General features: G+C 41.4%; 1 protein-coding gene across 1 annotated transcript; it reads left to right on the top strand.

Annotated features, from left to right (window-relative positions):
* The first annotated feature begins 2665 nt into the window (after positions 1–2665).
* On the top strand, positions 2666–14979 carry LOC138788000 (tumor necrosis factor receptor superfamily member 10B-like). Its single transcript, XM_069965450.1, has 8 exons — positions 2666–2797; positions 7466–7597; positions 8125–8239; positions 8592–8677; positions 9556–9645; positions 9832–9851; positions 12239–12359; positions 14562–14979. The coding sequence occupies exons 1-8, from the start codon at positions 2683–2685 to the stop codon at positions 14849–14851; spliced, it is 969 nt and encodes a 322-aa protein (XP_069821551.1). The 5' UTR covers positions 2666–2682; the 3' UTR covers positions 14852–14979.
* Positions 14980–18406: the final 3427 nt, after the last annotated feature.

The following is an 18406-nucleotide window of genomic DNA, read 5'->3' as shown; positions in this document are numbered from 1 at the left end:
GGGTAAGGAACTTTGGCTCTCCAGCGGTTGCAAAACTACAACTCCCATCATGATGGGAGTTGTAGTTTTGCAACCGCTATACAGCCAAGGTTTCCTACCACTGCTATAGGTCATATGTATTAGTGCGACAATCCCTTTAAGGGCAGGAGATTTTATTTCCTTTTATAGACATAACTTTTTTTTTTACTATAAAAATGTTTGTTCTCAACTATGTCTAACTTTTTTTTAACTTTTAATTACATTTTTTTAAAATGTTTCATTTGTATTCACTTCTTTCTGTAGGCCTGGGGATAGAGGGAAACATCTATGACTGAGATATCCCAGCATTCCTCTATATATCATTCACACATAATAGTGATTACAAGCTGCTTAGTGATCAGTAAGGAGAGCAAAATAAGACAAACATGATGCCTCCCCCACCCATATGACAGACAGAAACCTGTGATGTCATCATGACATCATCCGAGGTTTCCATACCAAAGGCCCAATGAGTGTTTAGTACTTATGTAAGAGGGCACTAATAGTTTTAACTCGCTAAATCTTTCATATAACCAGACAGTTTCTGAGACCGCCTAAGTTTCATTGGTCTTCAATAGTACCGGTCTCCACATATGGTGCAAATAGACTTTAAACCTCCTCAAGCCAAAGGCTTGGGGGTGAATGCAAACACTTCTATATACCATAGCTCTGGAGGACACTCCATTACACACACAATCTAGTAGTTTCAATAAACATTGTGTAATACTGAATTTGTCCTGCGGGGGTGCTGCAGAGAAATCAAACACTTACTACCAGGTGTCCTCACAGCTAATCACTGTGGTCCCAGCTGGGGATAATGATCAGCTGATTGTTAAGGGACCCTTCAAACAAGAAGGGATTGTTCAAAGTGGAGATCCCCATTAAAGGGATTATCCGGCACTACAAAACATGGCCACTTTCTTCTAGAGACAGCATGACTCTTTTCTCCAGTTTGGGTGCAGATTTTGTTACTCAGTTTCATTAAAGTGAATGGTGCTTAATTGCAAACCACATCTGAACTGGAGATAAGAGTGGTGCTGTATCTGGAAGAAAGTGGCCATGCTTTTGTAGTGCTAGAAAACCCCTTTAAAATTGTGTTGTCAATTGAGTGCACATAATTTAGGCAGTGTTCACACATATTGTCCCTTTAAAAGGCAAAAATGGCTTTATAAATCCGTAATATATGTGATAAATTCAGTTTCTATTAGTTATCTCATTTTCAGTTGCGTATTCATCATTATATGACTATCTTTATACATGTTTCCCTATGGTAAATGTCAGTCGTAATAAGATATTCCATCTAAAGTTCATGGTTTCCAGGCGTGAACTCCGTATGCAGTTGTGCTCATCTCACAGGAATGCAGATTTACTACTGCTAGAAGTTATTACGTAACAGGCCTGTTATCACCTGGTTGTTTTCCTCCATTATGGTAACAGTGAAGGCCAAGATCAGTGGCAATGATAGGACGGCTCACTCCATGTGTTAAAAAGCTGGCGAACAAGAAAATGCTTACTTGTCGGCTCATTGCATCTTTTGTTCTGCCAATAAAATCATTGTTATCGACTGCATAACGCCCTGTGTAAACTGACAGGGTTTCCTACGGCCACAATTCACTGAATTGCAGCCGCAGAAAACTGACATGTCAGTTCTTTGCGGCCCCGTGCAGGATCCCGGCCGAGCGTATCCCATAGCAGCAGAGGCAATGTACACACATGTGTAAAGTATGGTCGTTGTTGTCGATGGCAACAACGGTCAATCTTTTACATAGTGTGAACATAGCCTACATAACCAGACAGTCCTGCCATCATCTGTGGATGGGAACAACTTTCACTTAATGTGTAGTTCCCACTTTAACCTATATACAAGAAGTTACAAAAAATGTTCAGGTTCAGAACTCTGTATAGTCAGTTGTGGAGATATGGCCTATTACACGGGGCAATTATCGTGAGGAAAATCGCTAATTTAAACAATAATCGTCCTGTGTAAATGCAGGCAATGATCGAAAAATCGTTCGTGTGTCGTTGATCGTTAATCTGACCCTAAAATCATTGTTAATTGTTTGTTTTAATTCCGCATCTGTTTACTAATTGTTCAGTGTAATTCCAACTCGTTCCAAATACAGTACTCCACCTAGGACCAGATGGAGAAAACGATCGTTGTAACGATCGTAATTAACGACTATCGTTCTGTGTACTATGGTGAACGCTTTCAGGTTAACGATAAACAATCTCGTTTGCGATTGTTTAATCATTAAAATTGTCTTAGTCTAATTGGACGCTTAGTGTTGGACTAAACAACTGGCATCAGGGTTACCATATGAATAACAACACTGCCTATAGGTGTGTATTAGATGTACTATAGTATGCCTTCTGCTTTTTAAAGTTATTTCACCATAATGCCTTCCTGGTGTGATGTCAGAGTTGTGCTGCTCCTCCTCCCCTCTCACAGCATGCAGTCACACACACACACATACACTGCAGCTTCACCTCCCTCCTCCCATTTCTTCACTGTCTTCCATTTAGTGTACTACACAAGAAGGACTACACACTGTAAGATGGAGAGGAAGGCGTTAGTATCCCATAATGACATATATTCCAAAATTTCACATACTCGTGTGTATTATTCATTTATTGTATGCTTTAGAGGAAAATTCTCACATAGATATGTCTTCTCTGCAGACAATCACTCACACGTACCGGATACCTGTGAAGAGGGACTACGATCCAGAGGAGATTTACTACATGCATGGTGCCATCAGGTGCTTCAGATGCCAGCCAGGTAATCTCTTTAAGAAAATATCCATACTAATGCAAAATACAGTATATGGCTGGGTTCACACACAGTATATTTCAGGCAGTATTTGGTCCTCATGTCAGGTCCTCATAGCAACCGAAACTAGAAGTGGATTGAAAGCACAGAAATGTTCACACAATGTTGAAATTGAGTGGATGGCCGTTATTTAATGGCAAATATTTGCTGTTATCTTAAAACAACGGCTGTTATATTGAAATACTGGCCGTTATTTATTGTTATATGGCGGCCATCAACTCAATTTCAGCATTGTGTGAACAGATCCTTTCTGTGTTTTTAATCCACTCCTGGTTTTGGTTGCTATAAGGACCTGACATGAGGACCAAATACTGCCTGAAATATACTGTGTGTGAACCCAGCCTATTACTGTAAATATGTCTTTATTTTCCAAGCTGTATGTTTCCTTTTGTCCTTGCTGCCATCATGAGTTTTATCATTTTTTTAGGCACATATACATACCACATACATACATACATACATACATACATACACACATACACACATACATACCACCATTAACAATAACAGCAATAACAATGCCATTATGGATCTCCCACTTTGCAGATAAAATATTACCATGTACTTTCCTAATAAGCCATAGAGATGGAGCATTGTATAAGGTCCAAAAGGCTTGCATACTACAGCATGGAGTTCTTGGGAAGTTAAAGGTTTGATATCAATATTTCGATGGTAGTGAAGGGTAAAGTGTCAGAATTAACAGCAATGTAAAAAAAAAATTTAGAATCTCTGGCTACTTGAGGTAATTATGGGGTTTGGTTTAGGTCTCCTGGTGGTCTACGGTAGTGATGAGGTTCATTGCTTGCATCCAGGCCCCAGGGGCTGTAACAGGAAGCTGAAATCTGGCCATTAAACATCTTAAGATAATCACGAACAGGCTTCGTTATTGAGAATTGTAACCCACCAAACACTGGAGATCTGACTCCAACACGTTTCAGCCGATCATGGCCACTTGTCATGGATGGGCAGCAGACCGTCGCTATCGTGAATGGGATTTTTCATCCTGTTGAAAGAGCACGATCAGCCACCATTGTGGTCTATTAACAGGCACTATTATACCAAATGATTACGGGCCAAGTACGGCTATAATTTGGTGTAATAAGACCCTTAATGACCAAAACAGTAGCAAATGCGTTGCTCAAAATTTGGTGACTTTTTTTTTAAACCACAAAAGTGAACGGTAAATGGACTGTGTTATTCAAAGACATAAAAAACTTAAAGGACTGTAAAAGTGGTTATAAATGTTTGCATAGACTTCAAAGGGCGGACAGGCGCTTTGTGTCTCCAGTGCCCTAGGTATACCATGAACAGCCATATGGTGACTCTAGGGTAGAACATCTCCTTACTATATGGCATCTTCATAATATGAAGCTTCGGGGTATTATGCAAAATCTGTAATAGGTTCCCCATCCAAACCCCCCCCCCCCTATCGTGTTGTACTGAGCTGTTTGGAGATAAAAATTTCATTTTTTGCTGAAACTTCTTTAACTTCCCCATTCATCTAAATGGGACTTGTATATATTTGTGTGCAGGTTCTGAATAAACCCAAATAAAGCCATATGAATGAAGCCTTAGGGTATAAACACACACACCGTATACGCAGCAAATACGCAGCAAATACACAGCAGATGTCATGGTAAAGATTTGATGCTGTGTTCAGTTATTTAGATCTAATCTGCTGCGTATCGCAGTAGTAAATACGCTGCATATACGATGTGTGGGTTTATACCCTGAAGCTGGGTTCACACTACATATATTTCAGTCAGTATATGTATATTTCAGTCAGTATATTTCAGTCAGTATTGCAACCGAAACCAGGAGTGGATTAAAAACACAGAAAGGATCTGTTCACACAATGTTGATATTGAGTGGATAGCCGACATTTAATGGCAAATATTTGCTGTTATTTTAGAACAACGGCCGTTATATTGAAATAATGGCCGTTATTTACTGTTATATGGCGGCCATCCACTTAATTTCACCATTGTGTGAACAGATCCTTTCTGTGTTTTTAATCCACTCCTGGTTTTGGTTGCAATATGAGGACCACAATACTGACTGAAATATACTGACTGAAATATACGTAGTGTGAACGCAGCCTCAATGTGGTTATCCGGCGCTACAAAAACATGGCCACTTTTTCCCTCTCTCTTGTCTCCAGATTGGGTGAGGTTTGAAACTCAGTTCCATTAAAGTAAAAGGAGCTTAAATGCAAACCACACCTGACCTGGAGACAAGAGTGGGGCAAAAGTGGCCATGTTTTTGTAGCGCTGGATAACCCATTTAAAGGGGTTGTCCAGGATATCTAATAGCTAATTTCATCCATGGAAGTAACCTGTCTAGTGTGCATTAACCCTTACACAGGCATTCCCTTATGCCGTACGTGCAGTACATGCTGATTCTCCTGTCGGTAATGAGATCAGTCGGGAGACCCCCCTGTCAAACCCTGGTTACAGCCGGTGACACTGCACTTTTTCGGCGTGCCCCTCCCTTGTGCCTTGTGATTTTTAAAGTGTGGAAACTGCAGCTTATCAGGGGAATTTGTACTTGTTACTTTGTGACTGGAAATGCGGGAATTTCCTTTTCTAATTCATCAGTCATCCTGCGTAGAATCTAACATTCAAGGCTGCAAAACCGGTTTCTTCAAGTTACATAGAAAACATGGAAGCTATAGCATCAGCCAAATACACACAATACAAACATGAATCAGTAATACAGGATATGGTTTATTTTTTAAATCAAAACCTTTACACCAAGGGGGTCATACCTGCGTCTGGACTATGGATTTCTAGGATTCTATGGGCCCATATTGAACCATTGGACTAGATTTACTATTGTATGCTTTTCCTGGACAAGTTGGCATCATTTTGGGGTTCTTATATCTTGCTGTTTCATTTTTATTACATTTGTATTTATCTTATTGAATTATATTTTATATCTATCATTATGCATTTTAAATATACACCATTCACTATGCGGTAAAAACAACCATATACCTTTATTCTTACTTTATTAAAATTATTCATTTTATTAAACTTTTTAAAAACTTTTTAACTAGTCCCATGAGGGGATTTTAATTTTCGATCTGCTGATCGCTTATATACGTAACTACTGTAGTGCAGTGTATTGTACATTACAGCATTAGGCTGACAGTCAATCTAGGCAGCCGCGCCTATGAGACAGCTGTATAGAGGAATATACATGGCAGGACTAGGGGTCTTCAGAAGACTCCGGCTGCCATTGGAACCCATTGCCACCCCATCATCATGTTGTACTGCCAATAAGGATAAGTAAGATCCCCAGATTTATTACAAGCTGTGGGTTATTTGACTATGGCTTGTAAGGCGCGGTTCACACTTCATTTTTGCAGTCTGTTTTCTTATCCGTTTATTGGAAAAAATAGATGCAAAAATGGATGCAATTGTGAGCATCCGTTTGGACCTGTTTTTCCACTGACTTCCATTATTAAAAAGCTTAATGGGTTAAACTGCCAGGATCTGAGTTTTTTCTAGTCCTGGCAGTTAGAGTAGGTCTCTGGTTCCAGGCTGCTCGACTGCTGAGGTAACATACTACAGGTCAGTAATACAGAGCCATGGTATATCCTGTGCAGCACGGTGCAGGTCTGTGCACACGCCAGTGTCATTTGCAGTTTTTGGAGGAATGATACTTGGTTATCTTGGGACTCTTCCTTGAGTAATGCTTGTAGTACTGGTTTGAGGGCATCAGAAGATGCCATGTGGCCTCACTACATGATGTCACTACTCAACATTGCAACATGACTGTAGCTTATACAATGCCATTATATGTCATTACTGAAAAAGTAGGCCAGAGGAAGGTTATGTAATGCTGGTCAGGATAGGTAATTTTATTTTGTTATTATGGTAGTACATGCAGTACTCCCATCTGGGGCATCGCCATATCGGCTGGCTACCTGCCATTTTATCATCTGGTGAAGACTCTGCAAAGTAGAATTTTGGCTCCTACAAGAACTATAGTACATGACAGTGACTGTCATGTAGAAAAGGGCTGCCCTACCCGGAGAAGTAATGTGGAACAACACATTAAAGGATCATTGTCATATAACTCCTATAATTCTGAGGTGTGAAGACCCCACTAGTTCCTTCAGAAAGTTTTCCTTCAAAATCTGTCCTCCTTACTATGGTAACAGAAGTTATATCACAGCCATCACACTGCTCTGTTAGGGCGTTGTTCTCTTTATTACGAACATACCTGTCATATCACTCAGCCAGGATGTGGCCTGGTGCCATATTACACATATTAAGTGACGGAAATACAGTACATTGTTGACATTTTTTCCTACTGACACATATATGAGTAGGCTGAAATATATATGTGTACATATATATCTATGTATATCTTACATATATACTCAAATTGCAGAAGTAAAGGCACAGTTTAAGGGGGGGGGGTCTCTGCTATCAATAAAACTGAAATGACCTATAATTATAGGTGCACTTGTATGATGTCTATGCATATTAAATAATATATGAGATATCAGCATCCCATCATACCTACTTTGACATATAGTTCTCCCTTGTCGGTGTACCAGAAATTACACTGTGGTGGGGTAACATCAATCCTATCTTTCTCTTGCAGGTACGTTCGTGCAAAAGCCATGCATAGTCCAGGATACTGCGGGTACTTGTGCGCCATGTCTTCCCGGACATACATACAGCGAACACCTATCAGGAATGGATAAATGCCTCAAGTGTACAGTATGTCGCTCAGGTGGGTTACCTTCCTCCATTTTTTCAGAAGACCCCCATGTCCTTATATATAGCATAATGTAAGCAGTATCTAACCTGCTAACTCCAGGCCCATTATCCCAGTCCGATATGGACATTTAAAAAAAAAAACCTAAACATTTATTGTTATACCCATAATATAATCACATTTTTGGGAGAATAGGGAAAGAACTTATTACCCAGCTATTTTAACTAAGCCCTAAGCCGGATGTCCCATGGGAAGTGAGTGCCGACCTATCAGCTTCCCCCTCGTTCCCCATTCGCTGCCTATTCTATTAAACTCACAGACGGCACTATTACACTAAACGATTATCGGCCTGAACAGTTGGTACCCAGCCAAGTAAGGCCAACAATCATTTAGTGTAATAGGGCCTTAGCTTGTAGGCAGTATAACACTGAAGGAAGTCTATAGTTGACAACAATGGAGCCCGTGCTCTTTAGGGTGCGGATTCCAGACCAGATATTTTACATATGTGACTTGAACATAAAGTTGTAATTTGTCTATTACAGATGAGGAAGAGGTATCCCAGTGCACGATCACTAAGAACACAGTGTGCAAATGTAAGGAAGGAACCTACTGTCCTCCTGGTGCTCCTTGTGAGGTCTGCCAAAAATGTACGAAAAGGTGAGGACTCCTCATGCGGCGGATCTACGTACACTAAGCATCTAACGTTCAGCTGTTCATCTAGTTCATTTAGCTGTGTCATGGATGCCAACATGTAGATCCCAACTCATGTAATCATGGGTCATAGAGAAGGTCTCATTCACATATACAGGATTGTTGAGTGATCTCTCTAACATTGGCGGGTTTTGATCACTTTTATTTAATATGCAAAAAAAATAAAAAATAAAATAAATATATATATATATATATATATATATATAAAAATATTAGTAAATAGTTTTTAAGAATGGTTGTATCCATAAGACGCCCATGATATGATGCATAATGATAAATGCTTCTCCGTGTCATTTAGGTGTCCCCCAGATCAGGTAATACAGAAGCCCTGTAATTCAACGTCAGATGTACAGTGTGGCCCACCAGAGACTGCCAGCAATACAAGTAAGCTATTCCTTTATTACTGGGTTCTAATTAGGATAATATGAGCTTCTTCTTGACCATTATTAAAAAATTGTCTGACACGCTACATACATAGCCATACATACATACACAGCCACACATAGCAATACATACATACATACATACCTAGTCATACATACATTGCCAAACATACATACATACACAGCCACACATAGCCATACATACATGCATAGCTATACATACATACATACATACATAGCCAAACATAGATACATAGCCAAACATACATACATACATACATACATACATACATACACACACACACACACACACACACACACACACATAGCCATACATACATACATAGCCAGGACATCTCTTTGCCTAAGAGGTGTGAGAGCTATTTGGCATATCCTTTCTTCCCAAACTACATACATAAAAAGTCTCAGCAATAAAAGAGAAGAGAAGTACCCAGATGTAGTATTTAGTTGGGATCTACTGTACAGAGTATATAAATGAGGCGGCTCCTTCTCTCCCTCCCACAGCAGGAAGTCACAGCGGATACACATGCAATTTTAGCAGCTGAAATACATCCAGAATATCTGCTGCATATAACCTATCCCATGTATCCTTCTCTCCTTTACTGCTAGTCAATGGGGATAGCTATGTATCCAGACAAAGAATGAGGCAGCTCCCTCTCTCCCTCTCATAGCAGGAAGTCCCACCATTTATAAAGCATATAAGCTGCACATAGTTGAACCCTTATATCACATTTAGTATTTGTCACCATGTCCCTTGATACGCTTTGGCCATCAGGAGGTCATACTTTTGATTGACAGATGTCTTTATTCCCTAAACACAAACCCCTCCTTATACCTATTTGTCTTATTCTCTTTCAGCCGCCATCATTGTGTCTGTTGCCGTCGTTGGCACCATCTTGCTTGTTGCCTTTTGTACTTGGTTCTGCTACTGCAGGAAGAAATGTGACAGTAAGTGACTGACGAAACATTTATAATATTATATAGCTTGGAGCTGCCTGGATTCCCAACTACAACTCTCAGTATTTCCTAGCAGTCACAAGCTGTTGTAGCTGATAGTAGTACATAAAGTAATACTAGGAATATGTGTCCCGTTATTGTAGATAAAAACTAATTTTTATTTTTCCCTTTTTTTAGGATCAAGATGGATACCAAAAGTAAGTGCTAAAGCCTTGTCATTGTTCTACCGATGTGATGTCTCAAATTTTCAGATTTTGTAAAAATTATCCCTATATTTATTCCAGTCATACATTTATATGTGAAGTGTGAGAAGTAAATGGTAAAATATTGTTGATACTATGCATGATGGCAGTGGGTATTGCACTGGTGTGGCAACCCAGCGCTCATTTTCCTTGTCCTTATTGATGTATAAAATATTCTATCAATGATGGGCAACCATTGACTTAGAAATTTCGTTCACGCAGTAATAGTTAAAGCGGACCGGTCACCCTGAATCAAGTATATAACTCATATTTCAATCCTTCAATCAAGTGCTCAGATATAAGCTTTGGAATTTTTTGCAGATGATGAGATAAAGCTCATGGGGTGTTCTATCAAATGCAAAAGCCCAGCAATATTCAGCTCTTGCAACCCAGAGGAAAGCCCCTTAGACTTTAACTACTAATTTGCAGAAAACTTCTAAAGGTTGTATCTCCGCGCTGGAGCAATGGATTAGAGTAAGAGTTATAGGAAGCTCTATTACACTATGTTTACTCTAGTCAGCAAAAACTGACTTTAAAGTCTGGGCAAAACTAAACATTACCCAGAACAATGGCATTTCCACACTATTGAACTTATCATATTGGAGGTTTTGTTTCAGTGATCGACTACTATGTCCTTTTTTCATGACCTCATCCAGTGCTACTTCCTGGAGATAATTAGGGCAGGACCAATGGGGGATTGCCATTAGAGTCAACCTCTTTTTCACAAAAAAAAAAATTTGTGGTGTTTTAAGGAATATGAGTGATCATCTAGGTGTGACCTCACACAAATACCTGGTGTCACATTGATTGCTCATTTCCTCATGCTCCAGATACTTGGGTATAGGAAACCTTGTGGCTGTGACTGAACAGCCTCGGGGGTTCTTAGGTTCCTATTAGACAAAACAATTTTTCGTTCCACAGATTAACGATAAGCGATAAGTTCTTTTGGGAACGACTTGAAAACATTTACCATAATCCATGGAATGATAGTAGTTATGATCGAAATTACAATCGTTCATACAGTCTACGAAAATTGGTAATTACTAACGTAATTACCTACGTGCACTAAAACATTTGTCAACGGTTAACAATGATTTTATGGTCAGCTCAAAAGATGCGAACAACGCCATAAGAACAAATTTTTTATTAGTCGCTTGATCGTTGCCTGCAGATTATCTTTTCAATTCAAACTATTTAGCATTTTTTTGCACGATGTACTTTCCGTGTAATAAGACTAGAGATGAGCGGACTTTTCGGATTTCTGGTTCGTGAGAACCAGAACGATCGGCGTCAGATTCCCGCTGTCTGCTCGCTCCGTGCAGTGGGTGGATACCTCATAAGGAACGCCTGGAAAACTGGAATACAGCCAATGATGGCTGTATCCCAGTTTTCCAGGCGTTCCTTAGGAGGTATCCACCCGCTGCACGGAGCGAGCAGACAGCGGGAATCCGACGCCGATTGTTCTGATTCTCACGAACCAGAAATCCAAAAAGTCCGCTCATCTCTAAATAAGACCATGTGTGTTCAGGCAGATCACAATAAGGGCCAATACCCTGAGCAAAAACAGAGACATTTTCTTCTAAAATTATTACTGCCTGTTATGATGGTTCCCTATGGTGGAAATTCTCCACCAGTGGTTATTTTACACTTAAGATCCAGTCTTGTGTATATAATTAGAGATGAGTGAACTTTAAGCATGCTTGGGTTTGTCCAAACACGATCATTCAGCATTTGAAGAAGTTGGATGCAGCTCTAGGGAGTCTGGGAAAACATGGATACAGCCTATGGCCTATGGTTGTATCCATGTCTTCCAGGCAGCCAGCTTCTTCACCAGTAATCAAATGCTGAATGTTCGTGTATGGACGAGCCCAAGCATGCTCAAAGTTCACTCATCTTTATATACAATGTATGGCCTCACCTCCTTATTGCCCATCAGGCTGACAGAATCTTCATCATGGCCACTAGGGATGGTCCAAACTTGCCGAGGTTCAGGTTCGTATGAACCTGGACTCTCGGCAATGATTCCCGCTGTCTTCCACCTCCGTGGAGAGGGTGGATAAAGCGGGAGGACTGCCTGGAAAACTGGGATACAGCCTATGGCTGTGGCTGTATCCTGGTTTTCCAGGCGGTCCTCCCTGGTTTAAGGCAGCGGGAATCATTGCCGAGAGTCCGGGTTCATACGAGCCCGAACCTCGGCAGGTTCGGACCATCCCTAGTGGCCACCTTACTGCTTACATGCATGGTGAAACATTGGCATTTTCTGGCATTTCTTGTACTTAGACAAAGCTCCAGCATGTTTGTACTCACTGACTAAAAGATATGTACCTGTATTTTACTGACAGTTACTAACTGTGCCTTTCAAATGTGATGAGGCCTCAGCAGGAGACACCGAAACCCCTTTTCTACCGCAAACACCTGAACTTCGATTCAAGGAAAACATCACAGAAAATGAGAAAAATGAAGGTAAGCTGACAATTCAAATCTACATTTCCACTTTTTCTTGTAGTCTAATCCTGGCTTTATAACTCCTCATTTATGATTTATGAAGACCGGTGTACAGGTACGCCGGTTTTATATTAGGCCCCGTCCCCTTTCCCCTGGCAGGATTCACTAAGAGGTGCACGCCTTTTAGTGAATCCGGCTGGCCAGGCACCCAAACCTGCGCCCGGTGTACCAAAGCAGGTGTAGATTTGGATCATGATTTAAGCCTGCAAGCAGGCGTAAATCATGATAAATAAGGTTCAGGAAGAGGTCACGCCTCCTAAACGCCTTGTCACGCTCCCCCAGCCCGCCCATCAAACAAGCGGGGCGTACGGCAGGCATACGCCAGGGAGAAGGGGCGAATCTGCACCTTCTCCCTGGCATACTCCTCAGGTGGACTGTTCATAAATGTCCCCATAAGTGTCCCTGTCATTATAACTTTCAAAATCTAAAACAACATTAGACGTGATATAAAGCAAATTTGCCATATACATTCATTATTTTTTGTTGTTGTTATCATGCTGTAAACAAAGCTGTACTTACCAGAAATCCAGGTCCAGTCTCCTGAAGGCAGATTTTATGACTTATGCTGGTTGAAAAAAACAGACTAATCACAGGAATTCCGGAAGTACAGAGAGTCACGGCTCAGTGTGTCCATCAGTCACATGACTGCCTTCTCTGTGAGCCGTCAGATGGCCTGGGATACACAGGACTTCCTGTTTTCTGACTGTTTCCTGTTTTTTGAGAAAAAAAAATTGAGAAAACAGGAAGAGCTGTGTTTTCCATGAAAACTAAAAAAAAAAAAAGAATGTAAATTGCAAAGTTGCTTTATATCACATCTACTGCTGATTTCGATTTTAAAAGTTATAACGACAGTGACACTTTAAGAGTCCCTCTCTTAACCCATCACAAATCCATAAACCTATAGAGTTAAATTCCTCTCCCCCAAATATATATAAAAAGATCATCAATAAGTTCTATGAATCCTAAAATGCTCACAAGGAAAACCACAACTTGTCCCAAAAAACAAAGAAAATAACATTACAATTGCTGAAAGCCTACTGCTTAGATGTCCCTTGACAATAAAAACTTACTGGGCTCTCCAGTGATAAGCTATAATCTCTTTACCTGACAGTAAATGTTCAGTTTCCCTGCAGCGCCACCACAGGAGAAATTAAGTATCACACAGTGCTATTCAAATCAGTGGGCTATCTGTGTAGTTTGGTTCCTCCAGAGAGAGATAGACACTCTTTGTTATTGCTCTTGACTCTGTCCAAGACATGAGAATCCTGAAAAGAGAACCCCTCTCTAATTGGGTGGTTTTAGAAACTGGACGATGCCTTGAAGGAGTTATGTTCCTTTTACATGGGACCCTTGTTATATGTAAAAGAACCAACGACCAGCCAACGAATGAGAAATCTCGTGTTGATGGGCTGACCGCATCTTTTGTGCAAGTATTAAGAACATTGGTAGTCACTCGCACATCTTCCCAGGTAATTGGGAATGTGAAGTCCGCTATCATAAAGTTAATAGGCCACACAAGCGATCTAGCGATCATTCATGCAGCCCAGAAACATGATTGACTGGGCCTTGTAAGGGCCCTTAGTGTCCAGATGGCTCCCACTGTTGTCACCCACATCAATCTAAGGCTGGGTTCACACTGCATTTTTACAACCCGTTTTCTTCATCCGTTTTTTTGCAAAAAACGGATGCATTTCTGTGCATCCGTTTTGATCTGTTTTTCCATTGACTTCCATTATAAAAAAAAAACGGATCAAAGTGGATCCAATTTTTTTGACGGACACAAAAGTAGTGATCAGTTTTTTTTTTTATAATGGAAGTCAATGGAAAAACAGATTAAAACGGATGCACACAAATTCATCCGTTTTTTTCCATCTGTTTTTCATCCGTTTTTTTTGCAAAAAAAAATGGATTGCAAAAATGCAGTGTGAACCCAGCCTAATCTAGAAGTCAGTAGTAAGTGTTCTTTTTTGCCTGCAGCATTCCCACAGGTGAAATTAGGTATTACACTGAAAGCAACAGTCTTCATATTACATGTCTCCTGGTGATTATACAAAGCAGTGAGTTGATGATATTGTATTGTCCATTTTCTGCCATTGAAATACTAGACCCTCAGCATATAGCCGTTATGTACTAACATGACGCTTATTTTTTTTCTTACAGTCATTACGAAAACCTTCCACATCTTTATAGAAAAGGTCCCCATGGGGGAATTTGAGAAGTTCATGCGGGTGCTGGGTCTAACTCATAATGAGATTGAGTGTGCGAGACGGGACAACGCAGACACCTACAGCAGATGTTACGCCATGTTGTTTCTGCTGCATCAGGATAAAAAATTTGATGTGAACATCTGGTTGAAGAAACTCTGTGACATTAAACTGAGGAAAGTGTCGCAAGACATAGCCAAGGAATTGACTAACGATGGACTGTTTAAACGGACTTCTCAAGGATGATTATTTATTTTTTTTAACTTATTTTATAAAAAACAATACAAAAAAAGTCATAAAAAAATAAAATAAGATATAACCTCGATAAAAAATTAAAAATCTACCCAAAAAATAAAAAAAAAACCTTTTCATCATCCTGTGGTATGTGACTGATCTCATTGAAATTATTGTATTATTCTGTGTACTGTTTAAGCAGGGGTGGGGAACCTTTGAGGGCCAGTCGGGCATTAATAAAATCATTCGAGGGTCGCATACTGTGCCCGGCAGTTAGTAGCGTGGGTTAGCAGCACCCAGGGCAAGGCAAAGTATTGTTCCCCTAGTGCCCCTGCTATTGTAGTTAACCCTCTGTGTAGTAACCCTGATGTGAATCCTTAGTGATGCCCGGTAGCAAGAGTTAACCCCCAGTGATACCCCTGGTAGCTCTAGTTAACCCCTTATTGATGCCCCTGGTAGCTCTAGTTAACCCCTTATCGATGCCCCTGGTGGCTCTAGTTAACCTCGGGTGTCTGTTTCAAATAAAAAAATAAACATCCCACTCACCTTTCCTCCGCTCCTCCGTTGCCCAGGTCCTCTTCTCTCCCCTCTAGCCTATGCCTGTCTTTTCCTCCAGGCGGCGTGCGATGAATTGACGTAATTGCCCGTGGCCCACAGGAGAAGGAAGATGTGCGTCGCTCTGGTGGGGAAAGTGACGGCACTCACAGCATCCTCCTGTGTCTGGCAGCCGTCACAGACACAGTAAGATGCTATGTATGCCAGCTCTAATGGAGACTCATTATCTCCATGGCAACCGACTACAATCAAACTCTGTGTAGTCTGATCCTCCCTTACGTCCCACTAACATTTTAGTAGGATTGCATAAAGCTGGGGACAGATGAACAGCAACATACCTTAGGGATCAGACAATACAGGATTTGTTTGTGGGGCCCATCTTATTTTCTTATGGGGCTCTATAAATTTGACTGTGCCCCTGCATTACACTATGGATACAGCCATATATACTTATACTGCATTCTAAATGGAACCACATATTGGCAGTAAGGAAGGGATATAAGTTCTATTTCTGGATCCTTTTTTTTTTTTTTGCTGTATTAACTGCAGATTACAGAGGAAGCGTCAGTGTTAGTTTTAGTAAGAAATGAACAATTGGAAGTGTCTTACATGCCATGTATCATTGCTAGTATAACCCAGATTATTTGTACAAAAGTCCCTTCTGTCATGAAGTTGACCAGTCTCTCTATGAAGAACACCGGAAACAACTCCACCCCAGGTTGAGAAAGTAGATTACATAAATTAGAGAGTGTCCACTCCTCCGAGCAGTCACTGCCCTTATTGAGAACATCTTGTGACATGAATCAAATTACATCATCATTTTTTTCAGTCCCACCCCCTCCCAATTTTTTTTAAATATAAATCCTAGAGTCACATGATAAGAGTATCTCATGACTTTTTTTAATATAACACCAGATATATGCATATATTAATCTACATTGAATTGAAAAACTGTAGAAAAAACTGGTGGCAGTCTTTTGGGCGGTCTTTTAACTCAAAAAATGCCATGCAAATAATGTGTCTGATGGAAGCGCTCAGCTATCTATAGACATTCCATAGAGATTAAATAGGGTGGAGGCTGAGCATGGGACTTCCATTTTCAATGGTAGTGTGACTACCAGGAAGTGATAAAATTAGTCAAAGCTGTTTTTCTTTGGCTCCTAGCTTGCTAGTTTTTGTTTTATTGTTTTTTTTTTTGCCTTTTTAAAGGGGTTTTCCCATCTCAACTAATATAGCTAAATATTTTTGCTTGATGAGACCTACAAGTATAACTATATTAGCTGAAATGTGAATAGGGTTATTAGTTATTAAAGGGGTTGTCCGGCGAAAAAAAAATATTCACAGAATAACACACATTACAAAGTTATACAACTTTGTAATGTATGTTATGTCTGTGAATGGCCCCCTTCCCCGTGTCCCACCACCCCCACCCGTGTACCCGGAAGTGTGGTGCGCTATACATTACCTGTCGCGTGCCGACCACGGTCTCCGATCGTCAGCAGTGACGTCTTCTTCGGGAGCTTGGCGGATCTTCCCGAGTGCCGGCCGCCCTCTGCAGCGTCATCCGAAGCTCAGCCGCGATTGGCTGAGCATAACTGTGCTCAGCCAATCGCGGCTGAGCAGCTGATGACGTGGCCGCGTCATCAGCCGCTCAGCCGCGATTGGCTGAGCACAGTTATGCTCAGCCAATCGCGGCTGAGCTTCGGATGACGCTGCAGAGGGCGGCCGGCACTCGGGAAGATCCGCCGGACTCCCGAAGAAGACGTCACTGCTGACGATCGGAGACCGTGGACGACACGACATGCGGTGAGTATAATGCACCACACTTCCGGGTCTAGCGTGGGTGGGGGGAAACACGGGGAAGGGGGCCATTCACAGACATAACATACATTACAAAGTTGTATAACTTTGTAATGTGTGTTATTCTGTGAATAATTTTTTTTCGCCGGACAACCCCTTTAATGTAGAATACAGAAAAGTCCAGCTTGCTCAATAGAGGTGTGGTGCTGAATGACACATGGCTGCTTAGGTTTCCTGAAATGCCTTTGCTCAGAGACTACTGTGTATAAACATCAGCAGCTCGCAGGATGGTAGCCCAGGGGGGCCAGGTGGTGTGTAGCTGTTCTGAGACCGTATCTCCATGGCTATCTCTTAACCTAAGTGTATCACTTTTTTAGCCTGCATGTCGAGCATCTGAGGAAGGGACACAGCATCTCTTTCCCTTGAGAATATAGCCTCGACGGCATGCCACACATCATTGACATGCTAAGACATTTCTAAATGTAAGTCCTATCAGTTTGTTCCTCATTTATTTATACACATTCCCCTATTGATTGTAGTTTTTGTCCTATTTATATGAGTTTCCCTCTTTATGATTACTATCATAATTTGTTTATGCCTTAGCTGCCAAATTCATCATGCAAACAAGGGGGTATACTCCCTCCTGCCTCCCAGGTCTTAACCTTGCTGCCGTGCCTTACATGGCGGGCATGACAACGCCACATTTGTGACCTAAGGCTAATTGTTCATCAATTACATATATCACCATATGGTGAGTAATCAGTTACTTGGCCAGCACAATGATCTGTGGAATATGCACTTATCAGGTTGTCATTTATCTGCAACAGATTCTCTGCACAACCACATATATACAGGCCCGCTTCTGCCATGAGGCGGAATGAGCCTTCCGCCTCAGGCGGCATATTTTGCGGTCCGGCAGAGGGGCGGCATTATGTACCCCCTGCTGTCATTTTTGTTAAGTATCACTTAAGAAAAATGACAGCGGCCGCTCACCTGTCCCGTCGCCCGCGCTCTCCACATCCCGTCAGGTCCCGCGACGTCACCCTGCAGCTGTCACGGACCTCCAGGCTGTGGTGAGTGCCCGGGGTCGGTGGGGGACGTGCTGGGGTGATCGGGTCGCGCGGGGCGGATCACCCCACTCACCACAGCCTGGAGGTCCGTGATAGCTGCAGGGTGACGTCGCGGGACCTGACAGGATGTGGAGACAGCGGG

This window comes from Dendropsophus ebraccatus, chromosome 1 (assembly GCF_027789765.1).
Source record: "Dendropsophus ebraccatus isolate aDenEbr1 chromosome 1, aDenEbr1.pat, whole genome shotgun sequence".
Taxonomy (NCBI): Eukaryota; Metazoa; Chordata; class Amphibia; order Anura; family Hylidae; genus Dendropsophus; species Dendropsophus ebraccatus.
The sequence above is the reverse complement of the archived record's forward strand: the minus strand, read 5'-3'. Positions and strand labels throughout refer to the sequence as shown.